General features: G+C 42.1%; 1 protein-coding gene across 2 annotated transcripts in view; it reads right to left on the bottom strand.

The window, feature by feature from the left end:
• Positions 1 to 9,268: 9,268 nt before the first annotated feature.
• The window catches only part of MMEL1 (membrane metalloendopeptidase like 1), a 128,163-nt gene continuing 112,422 nt past the window's right edge, over positions 9,269 to 25,009 (bottom strand). For both annotated transcript variants that reach the window (XM_075190166.1, XM_075190165.1), the window contains exons 15-23: positions 23,283 to 23,366; positions 21,489 to 21,592; positions 20,362 to 20,420; positions 19,274 to 19,393; positions 18,937 to 19,070; positions 18,246 to 18,311; positions 16,259 to 16,354; positions 11,445 to 11,521; positions 9,269 to 10,748 (exon numbers count right to left, since the gene is read on the bottom strand). In XM_075190166.1, the coding sequence (XP_075046267.1) occupies positions 10,649 to 10,748; positions 11,445 to 11,521; positions 16,259 to 16,354; positions 18,246 to 18,311; positions 18,937 to 19,070; positions 19,274 to 19,393; positions 20,362 to 20,420; positions 21,489 to 21,592; positions 23,283 to 23,366 (840 nt within the window). In that variant the 3' untranslated portion in view covers positions 9,269 to 10,648. The remainder of the gene's footprint in view (positions 10,749 to 11,444; positions 11,522 to 16,258; positions 16,355 to 18,245; positions 18,312 to 18,936; positions 19,071 to 19,273; positions 19,394 to 20,361; positions 20,421 to 21,488; positions 21,593 to 23,282; positions 23,367 to 25,009) is intronic.

The following is a 25,009-nucleotide window of genomic DNA, read 5'->3' as shown; positions in this document are numbered from 1 at the left end:
CCCTCACAGAAAAAAAAAAATCTCTCCTATTACTGTGGATATGCCTGGGGGCCGCAGTCCCATCAGGCCCATTGTTAATCTGGCCTTGCTGCCGTTGCAGCTTTGATTAAGATTTGTCTGTGAGCAGCAATGGGACAGGGACTGACGTGAGTGAGGTCTCTGTACAGCGCTGTGGAATTAGTTGCGTTATATAAATAGCTGATGATGACTATTTTTAAAGGACAAACGAGCACCAACCTTTGCAGAGCTGTACCAAAGTAACATTTCCCAGAGTTAGATTATTGAGATGAAAGGATGGTGAAGGGCGCTATGTAGCTGTGTTCATTGCTTCACAGTCCACTTGTACTCCACAAAGGACTTTGGTTCCAACTCAGAGCAGGCGGCATTCGATCTTGTCCTATACTCTTAATGGGACCTACGCTACACCTCCATGTGGCACTTCTGCGGAGAAGCAATCTCTAGGTGCCTTCAGAGTAACGCAATAAAAAGCTACACAGATGAAAAAGTGACACATAATTAGGGAACCAACTGACTTAGGAAAAACAAGTCTGTCTGGGGATTTGAACTGGGACCTCCAGCATCACAGTCAGCAATCTGGCTACTAATCAACTGAGCCAACAAAGCCAGTACATGATATGAACAGCAGTAAGATCTTATCAATGTCATCCAGGGGCCTGGAGCATAATAAAAGGATCTGTAAATGTTACCCGGTTGGGGATTCAAACTAGAGAACCCATAAAAACTGCAAACAGATCACCAATCTGCTGCGCCACCAGGCTAGAACAGACACAGATGATATGGAGAGACTTTTCTCATGAACTTAATCAAGCTTGTTGCAACATGAAATGTGCTAAAAAGGAAGCCACTCGAAATTCCAAGCAGAGCCTCTACTATGACTGTCCATGGGCACCTCACTACTAGTCAACTTGTACTTTTCTCAGTGTCATCAAATAGGCTGCTGCAACATTCAATTTACTAAAGGGAGAGCAGACAGGGGACTCAAATCAGAGTCTTCGCTATCAGTGCAAGTAAAGAACCTGGCTACTAACCCACTGAGCCATTTCATTCTTTAAGGGAGAGGTGAGACTTTTCTCAATGTCTTCAATCAGTAAGTTTGTATCAGGAATGGCCCCTCCCAGCACCAGGTGACCTCACAGAAAAAAAGAAAAATCCCTCCTGGCTGGCCTGGGTCTAATACTGTGGAGAGGCCCGGGGGCCGCAGTCCCATCAGGCCCATTGTTAATCTGTCCTTACTGCCGTTGCAGCTTTGAATCAGATTTGACCAGTCATTTGTCTGCATTTGTACCAGTGCGTCAAGGTTTATGCCAAAGTGCATGGTTCTATGGAGCCAGATGGTGTGCTCACAGAGGAGAAGGAGTCTGCACAGAGCCAGCATGGTGGCTCACAGAGGAGAAGGAGTCTGCACAGAGCCAGCATGGTGGCTCACAGAGGAGAAGGAGTCTGCACAGAGCCAGCATGGTGGCTCACAGAGGAGAGAAAGTCTGCACAGAGGCAGCATGGTGTGCTCACAGAGGAGAAGGAGTCTGCACAGAGCCAGCATGGTGGCTCACAGAGGAGAAGGAGTCTGCACAGAGCCAGCATGGTGGCTCACAGAGGAGAAGGAGTCTGCACAGAGCCAGCATGGTGGCTCACAGAGGAGAGAAAGTCTGCACAGAGCCAGCATGGTGTGCTCACAGAGGAGAAGGAGTCTGCACAGAGGCAGCATGGTGGCTCACAGAGGAGAAGGAGTCTGCACAGAGCCAGCATGGTGGCTCACAGAGGAGAAGGAGTCTGCACAGAGGCAGCATGGTGGCTCACAGAGGAGAAGGAGTCTGCACAGAGCCAGCATGGTGGCTCACAGAGGAGAAGGAGTCTGCACAGAGCCAGCATGGTGGCTCACAGAGGAGAAGGAGTCTGCACAGAGCCAGCATGGTGGCTCACAGAGGAGAGAAAGTCTGCACAGAGGCAGCATGGTGTGCTCACAGAGGAGAAGGAGTCTGCACAGAGCCAGCATGGTGGCTCACAGAGGAGAAGGAGTCTGCACAGAGCCAGCATGGTGGCTCACAGAGGAGAAGGAGTCTGCACAGAGCCAGCATGGTGGCTCACAGAGGAGAGAAAGTCTGCACAGAGCCAGCATGGTGTGCTCACAGAGGAGAAGGAGTCTGCACAGAGGCAGCATGGTGGCTCACAGAGGAGAAGGAGTCTGCACAGAGCCAGCATGGTGGCTCACAGAGGAGAAGGAGTCTGCACAGAGGCAGCATGGTGGCTCACAGAGGAGAAGGAGTCTGCACAGAGCCAGCATGGTGGCTCACAGAGGAGAAGGAGTCTGCACAGAGGCAGCATGGTGGCTCACAGAGGAGAAGGAGTCTGCACAGAGCCAGCATGGTGGCTCACAGAGGAGAAGGAGTCTGCACAGAGCCAGCATGGTGGCTCACAGAGGAGAAGGAGTCTGCACAGAGCCAGCATGGTGGCTCACAGAGGAGAGGAAGTCTGCACAGAGCCAGCATGGTGGCTCACAGAGGAGAGGAAGTCTGCACAGAGCCAGCATGGTGGCTCACAGAGGAGAAGGAGTCTGCACAGAGCCAGCATGGTGGCTCGGTGTTTAGCACTTCAGCCTCACAGCACTGGGATCATTAATTCAATTGTCAACTATGGAGCTTGTGTGGGTTTGCTCCCATATGCCAAAGACGTAATGGTAGGTTTTATTGGTTGCTGAAAAAAATGAACCCAAGTCTTTTTATGTGTGTTAGGGAATTTAGACTGTGAGCAGCAATGGGACAGGGACTGACGTGAGTGAGGTCTCTGTACAGCGCTGTGGAATTAGTTGCGTTATATAAATAGCTGATGATGACTAATTTTAAAGGACAAACAAGCACCAACCTTTGCAGAGCTGTACCAAAGTAACATTTCCCAGAGTTAGATTATTGAGATGAAAGGATGGTGAAGGGCGCTATGTAGCTGTGTTCATTGCTTCACAGTCCACTTGTACTCCACAAAGGACTTTGGTTCCAACTCAGAGCAGGCGGCATTCAATCTTGTCCTATACTCTTAATGGGACCTACGCTACGCCTCCATGTGGCACTTCTGCGGAGAAGCAATCTCTAGGTGCCTTCGGAGTAACACAATAAAAAGCTACACAGATGAAAAAGTGACACATAATTAGAGAACCAACTGACTTAGGAAAAACAAGTCTGTCTGGGGATTTGAACTGGGACCTCCAGCATCACAGTCAGCTATGTGGCTACTAATCAACATTTGCCAACCAAGCCAGTACGTGCTGTGAGCAGCAGTGAGACTTCATCAATGTCATCAAGGGGTCTGGAGCAAATTAAAATGATCTGTAAATGTTACCTGGTTGGGGATTTAAACTAGAGGACCCATATAGACTGTAAACAGATCTCCTATCTGCTGGGCCACCAGGCTAGCACAGATGTTGTTGATATGGAGAGACTTTTCTCATGGACTTCATCAAGCCTGTTGCAATATGAAATGTGCTAAAAAGGAAGCCACTCGGAATTCCAAGCAGAGCCTCTACTATGACTGTCCACGGGCACCTCACTACTAGTCAACTGAGCTAACTTGTACTTTTCTCAATGTCTTCAATTAGCCTGCTGCAACATTTAATTTACTAAAAGGAAACCAGACAGGGGATTCAAACCTGAGATTTCTCTATCACTGTAAGTAAAGAACCTGACTTCTAACCCACTGAGCCATTTCTTTCTTTAAGCAAGTGTGCAGACTTTTCTCAATGTCTTCAATCAGTAACTTTGTATCAGGAATGGCCCCTTCCAGCACCAGGTGCTCTCACTGAGAATTTTGTTTTCCCCGTCTTGGCTGGCCTGGGTCTATTACTGTGGAGAGGCCTGGGGGCTGCAGTCCCATCAGGCCCATTGTTAATCCGGCCCTGTGCTGCCGTTGCAGCTTTGAATCAGATTTGGCCAATCGTTCATCTCCGTTTGCAGTTTGCACCAGTGCATCTAGGTTTCTGCAAAAAAGAATGGCTCTATGGAGCCTGATGCTGTGCTCACAGAGGAGAAGAAGTCTGCACAGACCTGGCATGGTGGCTCAGTGTTTAGCACTTCTGTCTGACAGCAATGGGGTCATAAGTTCAATTGGCAGCCATGTCCTTATCTATGTGGAGTTTGTGTGGATTTCCTCCCACATGTCAAAAACATAGTGATAGCTTTTATTGCTGGCTGAAAAAATTAACCCTAGTCTAAGTATTTGTGTGTTAGACTGTAAGCACCAATGGGGCAGGGACTGATCTGAATGACATATGAAACATTCTCTGTACAGCAATGCAGAATTGGTGGCACTGGATAAATAAACGATAATAATGACAACCTCAGGAGGAATTGGGCATTGCGAGGGGATTCCTTGCAAAGTACGAACGAGCACCAGCCTTTGTGCAGCGGTACCAAAATAATGTTTCATTTCCCCGGAGAGAGATTGTTGAGGTTAAAAGATGGCGAAGGGCGCTATTTAGCGGTGTTCATTGCTTCACAGTCCATTTTCACTCACCAAAGGATTTTGGTTCCAACTCAGAGCTGGCGGCATTCGGTCTTGTCCTATACTCTTATTTGGACCTGCGTTATGCCTCCATGTTGCATTTCTGCAGAGAAGAAATTTCTGTGTGTTTATCCAGATTGTTCTGTCCCTCCTGCACTTCTAAGTTGTGACCGTGTCTCCTAAACGTGGAGAGTTACTGTACATTTTGTCGATCATGGGACGGGCCATCTAGGAGCCCCAGGTCAAACCTGAGTCAGATGTAAAACTTGCCTGTATATCGTAGACACCAGGTTATTCTGGTTTAACAAACTGGCACCAGATTTCATTTCCATCCAGAGACACTGAGCCTGAGGAAATTGAGTCTTTGAAGTTTAAAAAATTGTAGTCTATTATTGAGATAAGTACCACAAGAACACTTGGGTGCATGCCATTAACCCAGGTGTCTTATGGATACTAATATTATCCAGCTTTCCTTTAGTTTCTTTCCGTGTCAGCCAAGTATTTCATACAGGTAATTTTGCAGTACTTTTTTATGTATACTTTGAAAAAAAAATGTTTTTTATTTCCAACATAACTAACTATTCCATAACCCTGATATGCGATGCATTAAGTTAACTTTGTAAGATCCAGTGTTTCCAAAAGGCGTAAGTAGCATAAGTGTAGGGTGGTGAAGCTGAGGGGGCCGCATTCTTTGTCAAAGCGCAATGTGTATATGTGAGTTTTATAGACAGTGACCCAGTGTTTAGGGAGCTGGTCTCTATTACTTTAGCATTAGGGTCAGCAGTAAACTGTGTACAACTATATGCTATGAATTACTTTGCCATACTGACAAAGTAAAAGCAAGAAGGTGTTCATGTTTGCCTCGACTGAAATACTGAAATTTGCCCATGTCACTATATATATATATATATATATATATATATATAAAGCTGTGTGTTACTAAGCTTAATAATATACATGAAAGAATTGGAATGTTTGACCCTAACTAAATATATCCGTCTTGCTCTCTGTCACTAGCCTGGAGCAGTATGCCAGTGACTGACAGATTTGCAGACTTGCTCTTAATATGTCTTTGATGTAATGATTACATAATTGTACACAATATTCTAGTCAAAAATCTTTATTTAGGAAGTGAAATGCCCCTTTTTGTCCTTGTTTAGTTCTTAAATGTGCTTTATTTCTGTACTTTTTTAAGAAAATAGACATTTTTTTTTATAGTGTTTTCTATTCTCTCCAGAAAGGATATTTCCTACATATGTAGTATGTATAGCTCACTAGCATGGAAGACACAATAACTATTCTATAAAAGTGATGTTTCATTGTGACTTTAAGAAACCACGCCCACATTCTACTCATTAGCATAACAATAGGCAGTACCCGTTATAGAATATGGAGTACAGAGAAGACAAATCTTAAAGACAAATTAAGGCAACATTTCCATTCCTCTCCTTTTATAGAATACACCTTGGTCAGGTCATAATGGTAAATGCCTGTGTTGTATAGAGATCTCTGTGCATCCTTAGCACCCGAGTGTCCTGGATTCCCTGAGATAATCGTATTCGACGGATGGTCCATTAACTCACGCTGTTCCTGTTAGTCCTCGGCTCCTGGTCCATATTTCATTATACTACGAAAGGATCATATAGGTTAAAGTGCTGCAGGACCGAAGGGGGCTTGACCTGGTAATCTGAGGACAAGGGGAGGGGTATTCTAGTTCTCATAAAGGAATTGTTGGCAGATGAGCCCCCAATAAAATATTCGGTTATCAACGGCGTCCTACTGTGTCATAGTCTCTGGCCCAACAGCTAGGAGAATATTGTACTACTAGAATATAACCGTTAGCTTCCTTAATTGGAGAGAAGGTTAAGAACCTGAGGGAAAATATGACTCACAAACCATTCCTGTTATTGCGAAGTTTACAGGTTCAGATAAATGGCACCTATCCAGGTACCTTCTGGAGTACTCCTTAAAGAGTGTGTTCAACTGCAGACATTTGTGCGCTGAACCAAACATGATGAGATTGCAGCCTATCAATCCACTAGGAGCCTATATCTCACCAGGAAGTACCTCAGTGATGTCATCGGTTCGCAGTGAATCGATAGGCTGCACTCTCATGACAACTGAATCACGCCAACCATGGTTTTTTTCCACTGTATTTATGTCATGCAGCCTATGGATTAATGTGAAACGATTAACATCAATGTTTCTATCTCAGTGATGTCAACAGTTCTTTGTGATCTGCATTCTCCTGGATATTGGTTGTGAACAAAAAAATGTCTGCCTCCACCGTGCAGCGGGTAGAGCCACAGTGATAAATAAAACACATTGTAAACACTATTAACATATCATTTTAATAAAAAGTAATCATTGACGCACAATAATGACACTATATACCACCGAAACATGACATTATAGTAATTTGAAAAATAACATACATTACAATTGAATAATTTTTCATTTCTACAGAAAGCCTGAGACAACATTTATACACAAGAATGTTTTGTGTATGTATAATATATATATATATATATATATATATATATATATATACATACACACATACACAAAATTACATAGCTTTTTGTATATATTCCTCTAAAACAGGTCACTTTCAAGCAACCATCTGATGTGTGAAAATGACGAGTCCTGAATTTAATTCTTTCAGTAAAAAAATATTCAGATTTGTATAGATTTTTAATTGTCCTCCGTTATTAGAAGACCGCTTTAATTCATATATTTATTATATCTTGGTTTATTTCACATGTTGTATACATATATATCTATATATATTATAAGGAGAACTACATAAAAATATTCTTTTTTTTTATGATTTACTCACCCCCTTAATAGCAGAACTGGGAGGGTACCATGTTTGGGGAACCCACAGTACAGGAGATGCTCCTCTAATCATTATTTCTCCAGGCATAAGAGCCTGGAGAATTTTGAATGTAGATACTGCTCGGTGGAAGGTTGTCAATGCAGCTTATTGGACAAACCAAAGCAGCCAAAATAATCAGCCGACAACCTTCTACTAATTCAAGGATGAGTATCTCCCAGATTGTGGTTGTTGTCCTGCACATGGATCCCCTGTGATCCTGTCAGCTGGTGGAGGTGATTATTAGCAAAATAAAAACGTTTTCATTAACTTCTTAAACTCTTTGTACCGATCTCTATTCCATTGTCCTTTCTAACGCAAAGTAAATAAATTCAAAATGAAACAATAAATGAAATGAAAACACAACGTGTAAAGCAGCAGTTTTATGAACAACTAGAAATCCTTCTTATTTACATCTGTCCAAGGTAAAAATTTAGATGCACAGAACTCTGGAGTAAAAAAACAATATTTCAGTGACCTGAAAATGTAGGTGATTTGCATTACAATAATGAAATATACCGTACTTTTTAGATGAACGGGGAGCAAGGAAGTTGGCCTACACCAAATGCAGTAATGGTTGGTCAGTTTGTTAAGCTGGGTGCACACTACAGGGTTTTTATCCAATAATTGGCTCAACCAGCCGACATACAACCGCTCGTTCGAAAGTCGGGTCAGTGTGTGTAGAGACACGATGGTCCAAAGTCTGCCCAAATAGACGATTATCGCCTCATTTGGTTGGTCGTACCATTCAATATTTTCCGATCAATCACCTAACGATCATGTAGTGTGTATGCACTCATGCTCACGATCTCCATAGAGGTTACAGAGTCAGGCTCTTTTCAGCCGATGCTAGCGATGAATGTCAGAGTGAATAAATGTAGAGAGTGCTGTAGAAGGAATAATTCATTTGTTCCTTCTGAGACAGAATGTTTCGTGTCAGAGACACAGAAGCTAACGAAATTCGTTAGGACATGTGGAAAGCTATAACAAGGTGGTTTTAATCATTGTGACAATGTGACAGTAGTGAATGACTGAATATTGGGCTGTCATTCTCCGGACTAGAGGACCAGATGAAGAGCACAGATCTGAAGGTAAATCGTGTCAGTGTGTATGGATGAATCGTCAGACTGATCGGACCTTCAGTCGTAGGTACAATCGTTTGAGATAGCACGTCGGTCTGAACAATTCTTCAGTGTGTACCCAGCTTAAGTTTTCAATCAAATTGGCCTAGCTTTGCACTGTGTAACCCTGATTAGACTGGTGTGGTGTTATCAGTTGACCAAAATTCATGGGCCTTTTGCTATCCATGGAACCAATATATGGCTTTTCAGATTGCATTGTGTGTAGCCAGTATACGAGATGCTTTCGATAAGTCTCAAAATAGTCTTTAAGAACAAATATATAAAGCAAACAAAAATATTAATGGGCTGTGCTGTGTGCGATATAATCCTTATTGTAATGTCATGTTGGGTCTCTTTGCTTCTCAAAGTTACCAATAATGCCAGACTTTTCCAACTAACCCACTACTATGCGTAGATATGGGGTGTTGTAGAATCCTTAGTCTCAGAGATTGTCTTAGAGGCTGCTAGGTAACAGAAATGCTCTCAGCGTATTGGTGGATGAATATACAGTATGACTAGTGATGTCATGGGAAGCTGTGCTTTATGATTTCAGCTTTTTGTACCATATCAACACCATTTTAAACATTGGTTAAGCGTCGTAGGATATGGTTTTATTAGATTGTAGCGTAAGTGGAAGCGGTACAACACTACTCTTCACTTTTATATAAATGTTTGCTTTAGAGTCATGGCTTTTTTCAAGGCGTTATGTAAACCATTATATTCTTGCAAGCATTACTTTTTTTAAAAAAAATAAATGAATATAATATTTTGTTATAAAGTTATAAGATATTGTTAGGAGATAATTCAATTCAAAAAGGGACGCAGCACATTGCTGAAAGAAATGGTCGACGGCCCCATGTGAGTTTAAGATGGGGTAAACTCGAAATAGAGTCAACTATACTTGGGTACATAACGTGTGAATTTGATTCAGCTCTTGCAATGTATATATCGCTTTTCTGTTTCAAACTATAACGCACAACAAAAATTCAGAGTACATGGCTGCAATGCTGTATTTGCTGTAATTTAACATTAATTAAAGGACACTAAATTGAATATTATTTTCTATTTATGTGTTTTGCATGCAGGAAAGTAAATGTGAAAATACTGTTTGCTTTTTTGTTATAGACATAGGAGAAAGTACGTTTTGTACATACAGCTGGCAGCCACAAGAGGTCAGCAGAGATCCATTCTGGCCCCTCCCTCTTCACTCCACTTGACCCTTCATTAATGCTTCTACTTATAGTATGGAAGAGGAGTGGCCCACATAGGGGGGTGAGGTATTTTTAACACATGTTTAGAAGAAAATCTTATCTGAAAACAAGAACAATGGTGGTGCTTTCAAATAGGCTTTCAACTGTTGTTTGTTTCTGTACATTTTTTATGGAAATCTATTTCACCATTAGGAAAATCATATGGAAAAGCTTATAGCTCAAAGCTGCTGGTAGACTAAACTCTCTTCTAAACTCTCCACGTAAAGCGTTTCCAGCAAGTAGAAAATACAGCACCATCTACAGGCTATGAGGAGGTATGACAACCAAAACGGACAACACCAAAATGCTCATTGCTGCTCCAATAAGATTTAAACGACACATCGTTCGGCACTGTCCTAATCAAGGGACGTGCAGAAATTCCGAGAATAACAATTCGTAAATGAAGGATATCTCCTGTTTAATAGCTTGCCCCCCAAAAGTGAATCTTTTCACTGTTATAATGATACTGATTTCTATAGACAATGAGAGTCCCACGAGACATGAAATGAGAACGACACAGTCATACAATATAATATCAAAAGCCAAGTCAACTGGAGGAAAAAAATACATCTTTTTAAAACTAGTCTTTAAAAACCTGACAGCAGTAATTTTTATTTTTTTTATATATATAATAACAGTCAAGCCATTAAAACAGTCGTATTTTTCAACACATCTTTTCTGGTGGTAATTGTGACGCTTGCGCATGCGTCAGCGCGACACTAAAACAGTGAAACTGTCACCTGCCCTTTCCTCTGACTTTATCTGACCATGGCTCTGACCTGAACAGAAGAGAAACACCAGGCACGTTATTGGCTATAACTGTTCAATATGTATAAGCCAGCCCAGCAGACATATTCAGACTGAATTCTGAAGATCATTGGACAACACTTCATCTACCAGACCCGGCATCGCTCTACTGGGTGCATTGTGGTACCCTTCTTGCAGTTAAATTCTTCAGAGAAAGCTTCGAAGTTCTGCAAGGACCCCATAACTCTGAAATGAGACCGTTTTGGAGGTTTAATAGAAGAGTTCATTGTGCAAATCTTTAAGTTATTTACATTTTAGCAATTGGGCACACCATACAGAACAGTTTTCTCTGGGTTTGGCCCCGGGGGGAAATCAAGACTCAGTTCAGCAGCCTACTGGGAACATTTCAAAGGGGGAAAAAATGCAGGTAGCTCATTGACCAGTAGCCCAGGGGCAAACGCAGGATTTGTAGAGGGTGGATTCCACACCACGCCGCCAGTGGGCGTGACCAGCATGCATGGGGGCGTGGCTATAATTTTAGACAGTGCTTGGCTGCTCTCCAACTCTTCCTGTCCCCATAATATACATGGGCAATGCTGCGTGCACTACTGTTAGGTGCAAGCAGCTCACCTTTTTCAAGCAGAGCCGTGTGAAGCAGGAACAGGGTCCAGCCACCTCAATTATACAGTGCCCCAGGCTTGGAGGGGGGTTTCCAGGCACTAGGAACCCCCCCCCCCCCTCAGTTTGCCTATGTAGTCCACTATGGAACCGGCTCAGGGGGCAAATGTTCCCCCATGCCCAGCCAGCCCTCATGCATGGAAACTAATTCCAACCAGCATTAAAAAAAACCTAAACAAAACAAAACCCAGAATAATTCCCCCCCCCTGCTCCCAAACACAGTTTTTTAACTAAAAGGATGCTTTGCAAAGCTGTTGTTCTCACCTGTATTTAAAGGGACTGTGCACATCCGTCTTTATAGAGTGTCTGGCATACTCTGGGCGATAAGATCCACACCACACCTGTGTACAACATGCATTAATTCGCTGCTTATGTACAAAATCCACACAACTATTACAATTACAGTCTACAGTGCGTTTGTTTCATTGGGATGGTTAGAGATCCTGAAACTGTAGGACTTTCAAATGTTCCCTGTTCTGTTAACTATTAATGTATAACTCGCATATTTAAGGCGAACTGACCCTATATTTTTATTATGTTTCTCTATATATTTGTCTAATGTAAACAGAAAGTGATTACTGTATAATTATATTCATGTAAAAAGTAAAAATTGACCTGCGCTCAAGTTCTACTCCCGGGTCTTTATGGGGCCGCTATATAGAGATTCCCAAACTCTAGCACTAAATAGGTCAAAGAAGATTTCTCAAGCGCTGCATCTGCTCAGAGTGAGTGAAAAACTGTAAAGTTAAATAGCGAGACCTTGATCTAAAAGATGGTATTGGATTGGGGCATGGTGTTGTAAACAGATCACAGGGTGTATACAATGCAGGATCTCTCAATGTGTGGGTCTGTGACAATCCATATAAAAGTATATATCTTAAACAGAGCCGTGGCTTTTCACTAAAATAGATGTAATGACTGATAATCAATGATGTAATAGTCCCAGTCCAAACTTACTAGCAGGTAATCTCTGGACTATACAGCGTGAGAGACAAACTGACCACAGTCAAAGAAGGGAAACATATGAAAAATATGAGAAAAGTAAGTACCAAATATAAAGCTCAAAAAGCAATAAATCCTATGCTGACCTATAACGTGATGCTGGTGGTCTTATCTATTACAAGTCCGAACGTTACGTAGAAATGAGAATATAGATTCCAGTCGTGCATGTAAGCTGGTCCTATGTAAGAGTCAGGAGGAAAGTATCACTCTGTGGGTGAATAAACCAATACCTATTAGCCCACAGATCGGTTACTGGGGTGAAACTTCCACTTCTAAAAATAGGGCTCCCATCTGACCGTTGTATTAGCATGAGCCCGGCTTCTTCGTTCAGGGATTGGCTATGTTGCATTACAAGTTTGCATGATGCTGACTCAGCAGCTACTACAATACCCCATACCCTGGTACTTTTTCGCGTCTTTGGATCTGAATTGAGGCAAAACGTCATTGTTGCATTGTCGGATCTCGCGGGGTTTGGAGTCTATAAGTACCTCCCTCCCCAGGAGATTCAGCGCCATTGCTCACACAGAACTAGGGGTAGCAGTGTTCTTGTCACTCTCCAGTCTCCAGTGACATTGCTCAGTGCCACTGCTCACACAGAAACAGGGGTAACAGTGTTCTTGTCACTGTCCAGTCTCCAGTGACATTGCTCAGTGCCATTGCTCACACAGAAACAGGGGTAGTAGTGTTCTTGTCACTCTCCAGTCTCCAGTGACATTGCTCAGTGCCATTGCTCACACAGAAACAGGGATAGCAGTGTTCTTGTCACTCTCCAGTCTCCAGTGACATTACTCAGTGCCATTGCTCACACAGAAACAGGGGTAGCAGTGTTCTTGTCACTCTCCAGTCTCCAGTGACATTGCTCAGTGCCATTGCTCCCACAGAAACAGGGGTAGCAGTGTTCTTGTCACTCTCCAGTCTCCAGTGACATTGCTCAGTGCCATTGCTCACACAGCAACAGGGGTAGCAGTGTTCTTGTCACTCTCCAGTGACATTGCTCAGTGCCATTGCTCACACAGAAACAGGGATAGCAGTGTTCTTGTCACTTGAAAGCGGCAATGTCGGGTTAAGTGTTTAAACACTTAACCTTAGGGGTCCCCACATTGCCGCTTTAAATTTCTATTGACAGACGTCGCCATGACATCACCCTGCAGTGCCGAACCCTTCTCCAATCGAAATCACTTGCTGTCAACATGGTGCTCCCATCGGAGATCTCCAGCATCGGGTTGAAGGTAAGTCTGTTTCTTTTCCAATCGGTTTTTCCTAATTTCGGATTTTCTTTGTAGGGCTTCTCCATGTCAGAATAGTATTACCAACGCCAATGAATGGTCATTATGAATCATTATGGTGAAAGCAAAACTTTAGATCATTGCAATTAGAGGATCTGTCTTCAGGAAACCATGCGATATCTCTGTCCTGCTATTAGTCTCGCTATGGGAAAAGCGTTGGTGCCCGCAGTTAGTGGGAACATTCATATACGCTTTAGTAACGCGCCCTGTCACCTTCTAATTTGACTAACGCTTAAACAGAACTTGTTAAAACACTATAGGACTTGAAGATACTTTATGCAAAAGCGACGGAATTAAATTTGACATTTTTAGTGTGTGAAATCTTCCTGCAAAGAACCAAGATGTCAAAAATGATTAAAGAAGAGGTTATTGCATTGTGCCTTAAATCATTTACAATTTTGTATTATTTTGCCTCTGACAGTCAGTGATGTTCCAAGTCTTCTTGAAGCATCTTTGTTTGTACAGAGTTCAAAGCTAATTATCACTATTCTAAAATACCAGCTCGTTAGTTTCTTGAAAGCTGGACTATTTATATTAGAAACATGCTGCTGCCGTTTGTTATAATTATTTGCTGGAGTAGCCTAAAGTGTTTATTTGTAGTGCTTGTAAATGAATTCACAGTGTGGACGCACATATGACGATCGGTGTAATGTTGCTACGTGTGTGAGCTTCCACTTAACAAGGGGAAAAAAAACGACTGACCGAAGACCACAAATATGTAAGTGTGCAGTCATTGGTCAATCGTACTGACTGGTTCCCATGTGCTTCTATGACACTTAATTAGCTAAATTGGATACCCAACTGATCACAGCAATCATCCAGTATTTAGCTATGGAACGTTAGGCTGGGTACACACTACGGGCCTGAGTCATTAAGGCAAAAAATGGGTAAATGTTCTCTGGGACAAACCATGTTACAATGCAAGGGGTGCAAAGTAGTTTATTATTTTGCACATAAGTTAAATACTGGCTGTTTTTTCATCTAACACACAAATACTTAATAGCTTTATTACTACACTGAAATGTAAAGTTGATCTATTACATGCCCTACCCCAACTATAAATCTGTCCCCACATTTTAAATTTACCTCCCCCTCCAATGCAACATGGTTTTACCCAGGTGCAAATGTTACTCCTTTTTTATGCTTTGCTCTCTCTAATGACTCAGGCCCTACATGTTTATCAAGGTATTATCGTCCAATCACACGGTAAACAACTGTTAGGTAGGATATCACATTATTGTGTACTCTACAACGATCATGTATTATCGTTGCAAAGCACATTGTATCGTTTGATTTGATTTAATAACCAGACTAAAAATCTCTAGAAGCGATAGAACGATGTCCGGCAAATCCTGCAGTGTGTGCGCACTAAGGACCATCAGTGTCCATAGATCTCCATAGAGGTTACAGAGTCAGGATCTTTTCAGCCGATGGTTATGACAGATGAAGAGCACAGATCTGACGGCACATCTGGTAACTCGTGTGTAGTGTGTACACAGGGATCGGCTGCTGATCGGGACTATCAGTCGTTGGGAAACTCGTTAAGGTTATTGAATCGGGAGAAATTTTCTGTAGTGTGTCCCCAGCCATACCACGACTTGGGTAAAAGTTACAACATCAACCCAGATATCCCAATTACACCAGTTTCTTCAGTGCATAGCTGCGTCTGTCCGCATCAGCAAATCTCATGCAAAAAATCTACACGCACCTACAACAGGTGTTAGCGGTTTGGAAGTCATACAGCCAGTACCAGTCTCTGCGGAGTATTTCACAGTAATATGTCCAGTAACAAGCACAGAGTAACATGCCGGAAGTAGAGATGCTCACTGACCCCTGTGAACTGGTTTTGGTTTTGGATCTGGATTAGCTTTATGTTTAGGTTTTGGCAAAACCGCCCTTGTGTGTTTTTGGTCTTGGTTTTGGATTTTATAGAAAAAATCCTAAAATATGCTAAAATCACATAATTTTTTTTTTTTTTTGTTCCTACATTATTATTAACCTCAATAACACTAATTTCAAGTCATTTGCAGGCAATTTTGACCACCTCACAGGTCACAATATTATTTTCAGACACTTTCGTACAAATACTGCAGCGACCTGGCTGGATGGTAAGCGACAGAGCAATGACACAAACACACGACAGTTCCTAGCACAACTAGGACACATTGGCGCACAGCAGTGGCAGAAAAGAAAAATGAGGGTCCGCCCTCCGTGATGTTGGATCTTAAAAAAGAATCCAAAAATCGTGAGATTCGAGATCCGACGACGTTACGATGATGTTTTGCCCCGTTTTCAAATCCGAAAAAGAGCGAAAGTACCGAGCCGGCTCAGCTCGGGACTCGGATCTGCTAAGTTCGGGTGTGTCCGGTTCTCGGGGAACCGAGCCTGAGCATCTCTAGCCGGAAGTTGTAATACTCATTAACATGCTAATAATCCTACCAAGGAATAGGAGCAATAATAATCAGTCTAGCTATATTACCTGCAGTAACAATGTTGATTAATGTCCAATAATATGTCTAATTAAATAAAATTTAGATGTAATTTATAAACACGATAATAATAACGACAAGAAGGAAATAAATAAACACAGAGCATATTGCTTCCATTAGTATCACTAGCACCAGATCCATTGAGCCAATATGTGATGGTCCATTATTGATTATAGTGATAAACACATCCTAAACCACACGAATTTGTCTTTTTAAAGATTTTCCTATGTTTACACAGGTTTAGACTGAGCAATAAACGGATGAGTTGGCAGCTGAATCTTTCGCTAACGTTCACCTTTACCTGAGCAAAATTCAGGAAGAAAAGCTGCTTGTGTGTCAAATCCAGTCCAGGAAGCTTGGGCTCATTGCCGTGTCTCTGTACCCACTTCAAATATGCCTGTAAGAAACATGTCAACACAGATATATAGTCACCCCGGAACGTAAAACAAAGAATCTGTGAAATGCAACAGTGGCCAGGGCTGTGTTAACTATACAGGCAACCTAGACACATGCCTAGGGGAGCATAGTTCATGGGGCACCTAAAATGATACCATGCTAATTTTATTGAAATCTAGAGGGCAGAGTCAATTCAGCGCGAGGTGCTGCTGGTCATCACATCGATGTTCAGATGTGCATATTGGCAGCTATTACGGTAATAAATCTCTCCTCATTTTTCTGCGCAACTCTATGGGACGCGAGGAAAACTAAGGCGACGTGTCTCCGCAGATTGTTCCGGAGAGACATTGCGTCTCCTTGCGCTGAATTGAATCTGCCCTTAGAAGTATTATATGCAAAGTAACATAGCGGTTTGCTTATCAAATGTCTTCACATTGTCTCAAAATCAACAGTGCTAAAAATGAACTCATTGTTTTCCCTCCTTCTAAATCCTCATCCCACCTTGATCTCTCCATCACCGTTAATACCACCATCATCTCTCCTGTCCTCCAACTCCGCTGCCTGGGTGTCACCCTCGACTCCTCCCTCTCTTTTGCCCCCGACATTCAATCCCTTGCTCGATCCTGTCGTTTCCAGCTATGGAATATCGTCCGCATCCGGCCCTTCCTTTCTCAGGATGCCGCCAAAACTATTATCCACGCTCTCATTATTTCCCGTCTTGATTACTGTAACATTCTTCTCACCGACCTCTCCCTCTCCCGTCTCACCCCCCTTCGCTCTATTCTCAATGCGGCTACTAGACTTATCTTTCTTTTTCACGCCGCTCTTCCTCTGCCTCCCCTCTCTGCCTTGCCTTACACTGGCTCCCTTTCCCCTACAGCATACTCTTTAAACTCCTCATCCTCACCTACAAGGGCCTCTCTCTCCCAAACCACTGCCCCATATATCTCTAACCCTCTCTCCATTCACACTCCCGACCGTTCAATGACCGTTACCTCTCCTCCGCAATGATCACCGTATTCCATTCCCGAATTCAAGACTTCTCTAGTGCTGCCCCCCTCAACTGGAACAAACTCCCTTGCTCCATCTGTCTGTCCCCTAATCTGATCTCCTTCAAATGGGTACTTAAAACCCATCTGTTGCTCAAAGCCTTCCAGCCATCCACATAACCTTCTCCGTCCTTCTTCACCTTCTCCCTCTTTCCTGCTCACGCTCCTCCTGTGCTTCATCCCCTCTACTGACTCCTCTTGTGCCTGCTGTCTGTGTCCCCCCCACCATTTAGTATGTAAGCTCTTACGAGCAGGGCCCTCTTCCCCTCTGTCTTAATTCCATTTCTTCTTCTCCTAAGCCATTGTACTTGTTATGCTTGGAGCTATTGGAGTTTTGGTTTTACTTGTCTTGTTCTGTATTGTACTCTGTATGGTCCACTGCTTGTATTGTACTTTGCAATTGTATTTGCATGGGACTGCGGAAACCTTGTGGAACCATATAAAGAATAATAATAATAATCAAATGTAGACACAATGAATAGGTGACTTTATCATTATAATTTATAGGCTGGGAAGCAGAGTACCCCATATTATTACATAAGTCATTATTGATGCCCTAAAGGCTTTTAATATTAAAACAAGAAACAGGTGCCCTTTCCAAGACACCCATCTGTTATCAAAATTGAATTAAGTACATTAAAAAAAAGCCCAAGATAGAGAGAGCCCAAGCAAGGGGACTGAATTAAGATGACACCGTAACAAATTTGCAATGAAAGACTGCAGCTTTGACCACATTAAAAAGTGTGTCGCTCCTTCAACACCATGAAGAACATTAATTATTGTGACATTTCAATGTCAGCAGTCTGCAGCTCTCTAGCAAGAGCGGAGAATGACCGACTCTACCTTGTAAGCTTGCCGGACGCCCCCGTTATCGGCAATGTTTTCTCCCAGCGTGATGATACCGCTTACCTGAAAATCACAAACCGCGTTTTAATATAATTTAAAAACCCATCTTCTGTAAAACATGCCTTTAGTTTCATCTCACGGTTTACCGGCCAGGTAAACTCACACATTGATTGGTCATCAATGCATTAAACATTTTGGCATATTTATAGCATCAAATACGGATTAGTCTAATTTAAGGCAAATTAAAAACAAAAAAATAATTGCTGTGGTTCTCTTTGTCACACATTTCCATTACAGGTGCATTTTTTTATTTCTATTTTTTTTGGGGGGGGAAATGTCTTTATTATTAGGCATAATAGAAGGTCAAAATGTCAGGTGCCAAGAATTGAGGCATTACAAGATCACTAAAAAATGTAATGAAATATCTAACGTGATTGACATCTGAGGGACTTGTCTGGAGGAAGAGGATATGATGTGAGTCGATCATGTCACCCACATTCAATAAATGGAAGTCTCTTTCGACAAGGTACGTCCCACTGCTACCAAACCTCCAATAAATATTGGAGAATTTGTATCCCCTCTGCCCCTTGGTTTTTGCACAAGAAAGGGGTAGCCTTAATGGCCAGCTGAGCGCAGCCATCTAGCTAAAGATGGGTAACACTCTTGTTAAAAAGTAGAAAACACTTACGTTTTGCCCACCAGCCAAATCCCAGGTATAATTTCCATATTGGTAGACCATGCATCGAGACTGGTCCTTGAAATGCATCGCCGAGAAATTACTCCACCAGTCGAACATATTTCCGTCCTTGTCAAAATTCCTACCTGCATAATATTGAATGAAATAGTTAAATGTCATTGTTCAATCAAGTTTCTACCATCTTAATGAAAGCAAACGTCTGATTGGGTTTCTACGAGCAATACCGCCATTTCTACACAGTTACCTGTAAAACAATCTTATTTAAATGTCCCTAGATAGATATCGCGTTAGGGCATGAGCAAAATCATGTCTGATGCCATTTTATTACCATTGTCATCAAACCCGTGAGTGATCTCATGACCGATGACCATGCCGATTCCACCGAAGTTTAATGCTTGCGGCTGGTGTTTACTGAAAAATGGAGGTTGAAGGATCCCAGCAGGAAATACTGCAAAGAGAAATACGATTGTATTCGTTATGGACTGCATTTGGTGACCATGCTTTTAAACATAATCCTGGAGATGGTTTCAGGGCCTGGGCTGACGGAACCATAGGCGACTTTTGGGGAGTGTGGGAAGTAATTGTCAGCTGATCGTTTTCCCGGCTTCACTCTCGCTCATGTTCCTTCACAGGTAGTTTTAGGGGGTGGGAGTAGAGTAAGCGCAGTGAAATCTAAAACTTTTACCTCAACACAGTGGAGGCAGCCATTTTGCTGTTTTCTAGTGCGTTCTCTTAATTATTGCTTCAACTCGCAAAATGGCTGCCTCCTCGGGGAGCAGGCAACGTGTGTACTTTACAGCCAGCAGGTGGTGCCGTAGAGCCAAACTAGCCTGCTATTTTATTACAGTCCTATAGAAGGTGCTATATGCAAAACTCATGGATGAAATTACTGGCAAACTCAATGGTAAGATAGTACTCACTTGCCTACACTCACGGAATTTCCGGGAGGCTCCCAAATTTCCCGGACTCCCGGGACAGTAGGCAAAGTTTCCGGACCCTGTAAAATGCTGAAATTCACAGCATTGAATAACGGGGGTGGGGCTTGATCGCATCATTAAGCCCCCCCCCCCCCGCTAGTCAATACCGTGAATTTTTGTATTCTATGGTAGGGGTGTAGTGACGTAATGATGTTGTCACGCCCCCTCCTACCCTCTGTCACATGATACTCCGATCTCCCGGAGTACAGATTTAAAAAGTTGGCAAGTATGTGATAGCACAGCTCCCGAAATGGAAGTCCCCGACAGTGGGGCAGGGGGCGTGGCCATGTATCGATAGGGGCGGGGGAACACTCCTAGAGGGCTGCCTAGCGCTGTAAAGTGCTAGAGTCACATCGTTCTTTAGGAAAGCGTGAGGGAAAGACAAATGCAAGAGGAAAAACTGCATATAAATACCTTTGTTGGCACCACCTCTACCTACCGATCTGATTTCGGTTGGGGGAATAGAAAGCATCAGCGACTGCTGCTCCAATTATCCAGCTACAACAGAATTACAGAGGCAAAGTCATTAGATGTCATCCTAACCCGCCTCTGAGGCCAAACAACCTATAGGTGTTTTTATCTGCGGTCAGAGCGCCTGTTGTATTCATTCTTCATAACATGTTACACAAACATATGCAGTCGATAAAGTGGGCAGGGCTAGAACAACCTGTGGCCAACCAGAGCATTGGAATGTTAACAGCAGCACAGAGAATTTTAGCCCACCTAACTTGTGTAGGATAATCTGAAGCATTAAGCCAATCACTGCATCGACTTGCTGTACTGACACCTAATAAAAGATTTTACTAAGGCGACCCTTCCCCTTAGCCCAAGGGGCTGCTCTATGCAGTTAAAGTTTCCTGAGGCTCCTCTGTTCTGACCGAAAACCAAATGGGGGTCGGGAAAGGTGTGAGCTGGAGGACCAATTATGTGATTGGTCCTCCAGCTCAACCCCCCACCCCCTCTGCCAACATTTAAAAGTGGTGAAGAAAACTGGATTTGCAGGTCCTGTATTATTTTATCCCTGCTAGGGGGAGGGGATCTTGCTAAATATTTAACCAAGTTGGTAGCACAGCTTTAAAGGAATTTTATAAATATATGCAATAAGGTTGGCGATGCAATTGCCTTTACATAATTTAAAAGAGGAGCGTGTGAAGCCTAGGGCTTCAGCACGGTGGCTTAGTGGTTAGCACTTCTGCCTCACAGCACTGGGGTCATGAGTTTGATTCCTGACCATGGCCTTATCTATGTGTAGTTTGTATGTTCTCCCCGTGTTTGCGTGGGTTTCCTCCCACACTCCAAAAACATACTGGTAGGTTAATTGGTTGCTAACAAATTGACCCTAGTCTGTGTGTGTGTATGTTATGAAGGACTGATGTGAATGAGTTCTCTGTACAGCGCTGCGGAATCAGTGGCGCTATATAAATAAATGGTGATGATGATTGTCAGATGATGCTGTGACTGACCAATCACATGTCCCCGACAGTATACATATCATGCATTGATTGGAGAAAAAAAACCACATGGGTAAATATATTTGTGCGTCGCAAAGAGGATACAAGCACTTACGCATCTTGGTCTACTGGTTCTCTCAGCTTTTTCAGACTTTTTTGTGCTCCAGCTTTTAAAATTTCCAGTATGTTCTCAAAGTATTTCTGTTCACTAAAGTTCAACTGCGGAGAGAAAGAAGAAGAAAAAAAAGAAAAAAACACTGTGTTTTATGCGGTAGACTTACGCAAGGCCATTATATTTGTCAAGCTGACTTTGGATGCCAGTGAAAGCATTGCAATTACACCGTGACCTTCCTTCTTCTGTATAAGCATTTTATGAAACCACTCAAAGCTGTCACAACTGCTGTTCACGTCGCTGCAAATCAAAGGCGCCCCGGCCAGCAGCCAGTGACCTCTGGAGGATGACTTGAACCGCGGGAGCCAAAACAAATGACACTCAGAGCTATCTCAGAATTCTGCGCTGTTAAGAGCTGTCTTTCTTACTAGGATTGTTATGTCACAATTAAAACAAATTTTTCGAGATATCTTTCAAAGAAAATAGAAGATTGGGAGAAAAAAAAATTGGCAGGACGGCTGTGACCGGCGTCTCTTACAGTTTTATGCTGAAATGCTGCTGGTTGAAGCCTCATTTCTGTCTTAGGTTGTTCCTGAGAGTTAGGGGACATCGGGACTGACTTTGTTCCATGTGTCCAAAATTAGGATCCTTCAAGCATAATAACAGCCTGACAGAAAGGCAGCCCTTGATTGGACAGTCATTGGACTCATCCAGTCAGGACATCACATGTGACATATTATTCCCTGTCGCTTTACACATTGGCAGCACGGTGGCTCAGTGGTTAGCACATCTGCCTCACAGCGCTGGGGTCGTGAGTTTGATTCCCAACCATGGCCTTATCTGTGTGGAGTTTGTATGTTCTCCCCATATTTGCGTGGGTTTCCTCTGGGTGCTCTGGTGTCCTCCCACACTCCAAAAACATACTGGTAGGGTATTCAAACTGAGACGTCTAAAGACTTTTGACGCCAGTACATATCCCTTCATTCTCTAATAACTAGGGCAACCATATCATTATTTTACATTGCTAAAGTAAAAATATTATAAAATGTCTATATTGTAGTTTTACTTTCATAAATGCAAAAACACATCTTACATCTGTTTGATCTCTCTGGCCGACTGTAAGCAACAAAGAAACAGGCCCTAACGCCTAACCACTTGGGTGACAAATAATATAAAATTCGCAGAAAATGAGACGTAATGCAAAGAGACCTAGCAAAACATACCGAAATATGAGGACAGCTTCAAGCTGGGAATTAACTTTTACAAATTTTATAATCATCCAATCTACTCTTTAAAAGGAGAAGACAGCAACAATAAACAGTCATTTGTACTGTCTAGTACAGTGATGGGCAACCCCCTGATTTATTGTCCGAATTGTTTGTTATAGCGTGTAACACTTGTATAAAATACCCGCTGATATGTAATTACAGAAAGGTGTCTCTTTCTTTGCTTAAATACATTGTTTTATCTTATTACTGAGGTTCGGACAACTTGAGACCGTATTGAAGGTGGGCCGCACCATGCAGCCCCAGAACTGTTTCAAGTACCGATCTCTGGTCTAGGAGACTGAATGTCTGATCATTATTAGAATATATAGAAATATGGGTGTCCACAGGTAGGCCATATGTGATTGTGTAGATGTCACTTTAAGCCGATATGACAGACACAGAGAGGAGGCAGCCATTGTATGGGTCGGACCAATTTTTAATTCGAATACAGCCCATGAGTTACAGCAATCTGGGTTTTACTGCTCAGTGACACAACTGATTCTACCTCTGTTTTCCTAGTAACACTTACTTGTACGGATTCCTGGTCCAGTTTATCATTCTGGTCCTCCAGAATATAGTCTGGATACCCAATCTGCTCTTTAATCGATAGTGCCTAGAAAACAACAGGCGTGTTTGATGTTTAACAAAGGCACTGGTCAGCGATATCAATGGAACACAAAGGAATTGGTTAATGAATAAAGCCAAATCTAGAGAAATAATTAAGCATGTGATTCATTTGTTAGGTTAAAATAGTCATTATTTTTAAGGTATTTAAAGGACACCAACTGTAGAATACAAATGACCTTATATAATAGCTGCTAATGACAAATACATAAATCTACAGACCGGAGAGCTCATCAGAACAAGATATTTGACACAAATTTACAATTTGTTTCCTCTGTATAACAGACTTCTTGGCAGTAAATTGATGGACATTGGATGGTCTGAGCTGACTGGTAACACAGATGCTTCCAGTGTGATCTACACCTGTTCCTGAGCATCTAAATATCCCAGTTCTACCTTTGTGACTCAGACTTATCTGTGCTCCGATCCTATAGGTGGACGGAACCCCCCAGTCTGACTATTATCATACCTCCCATTCCTTGTATTGGGACAGACAGTGAAAGGGGCGTGTGAGCCTCGTGCCCCTTAAGTGCCAGTCTGCCACCAGTGGCAGGAGCAAGAAGAGAAGTGGTACTGTGCATTTGTAGTATATCTGTGTATAGAGAATAAGAGAAGTGGTACTATACATTTGTAGTATATCCGTGTATAGAGAATAAGAGAAGTGATACTATGCATTTGTAGTATATCCATGTATAGAGAATAAGAGAAGTGGTACTATGCATTTGTAGTATATCCATGTATAGAGAATAAGAGAAGTGGTACCATGCAATTGTAGTATATCCGTGTATAGAGAACAAGAGAAGTGTTACTATGCATTTGTAGCATATCTGTGTATAAAGAATAAGAGAAGTGGTACTATGCATTTGTAGTATATCCATGTATAGAGAATAAGAGAAGTGGTACCATGCAATTGTAGTATATCCGTGTATAGAGAACAATAGAAGTGGTACTATGCATTTGTAGTATATCCGTGTACAGAGAATAAGAGAAGTGGTACTATGCATTTGTAGTATATCCGTGTACAGAGAACAAGAGAAGTGGTACTATGCATTTGTAGTATATCCGTGTATAGAGAACAAGAGAAGTGGTACTATGCATTTGTAGTATATCCGTGTATAGAGAACAAGAGAAGTGATACTATGCATTTGTAGTATATCTGTGTATAGAGAACAAGATAAGTGATACTATGCATTTGTAGTATATCTGTGTATAGAGAACAAGATAAGTGATACTATGCATTTGTAGTATATCTGTGTATAGAGAATAAGAGAAGTGATACTATGCATTTCTAGTATATCTGTGAATAAAGAATAAGATAAGTGATACTATGCATTTCTAGTATATCTGTGTATAAAGAATAAGAGAAGTGGTACTATGCAATTGTAGCATATCTGTGTATAAAGAATTAGAGAAGTGGTACTATGTAATTGTAGTATATCTGTGTATAAAGAATTAGAGAAGTGGTACTATGCAATTGTAGTATATTTGTATATAAAGAATTAGAGAAGTGTTACTATGCAATTGTAGTATATCTGTATATAAAGAATTAGAGAAGTGTTACTATGCAATTGTAGTATATCTGTATATAAAGAATTAGAGAAGTGTTACTATGCAATTGTAGTATATCTGTAT

This window comes from Mixophyes fleayi, chromosome 11, assembly GCF_038048845.1.
Source record: "Mixophyes fleayi isolate aMixFle1 chromosome 11, aMixFle1.hap1, whole genome shotgun sequence".
NCBI classification, from domain to species: Eukaryota; Metazoa; Chordata; class Amphibia; order Anura; family Limnodynastidae; genus Mixophyes; species Mixophyes fleayi.
The sequence above is the reverse complement of the archived record's forward strand: the minus strand, read 5'-3'. Positions and strand labels throughout refer to the sequence as shown.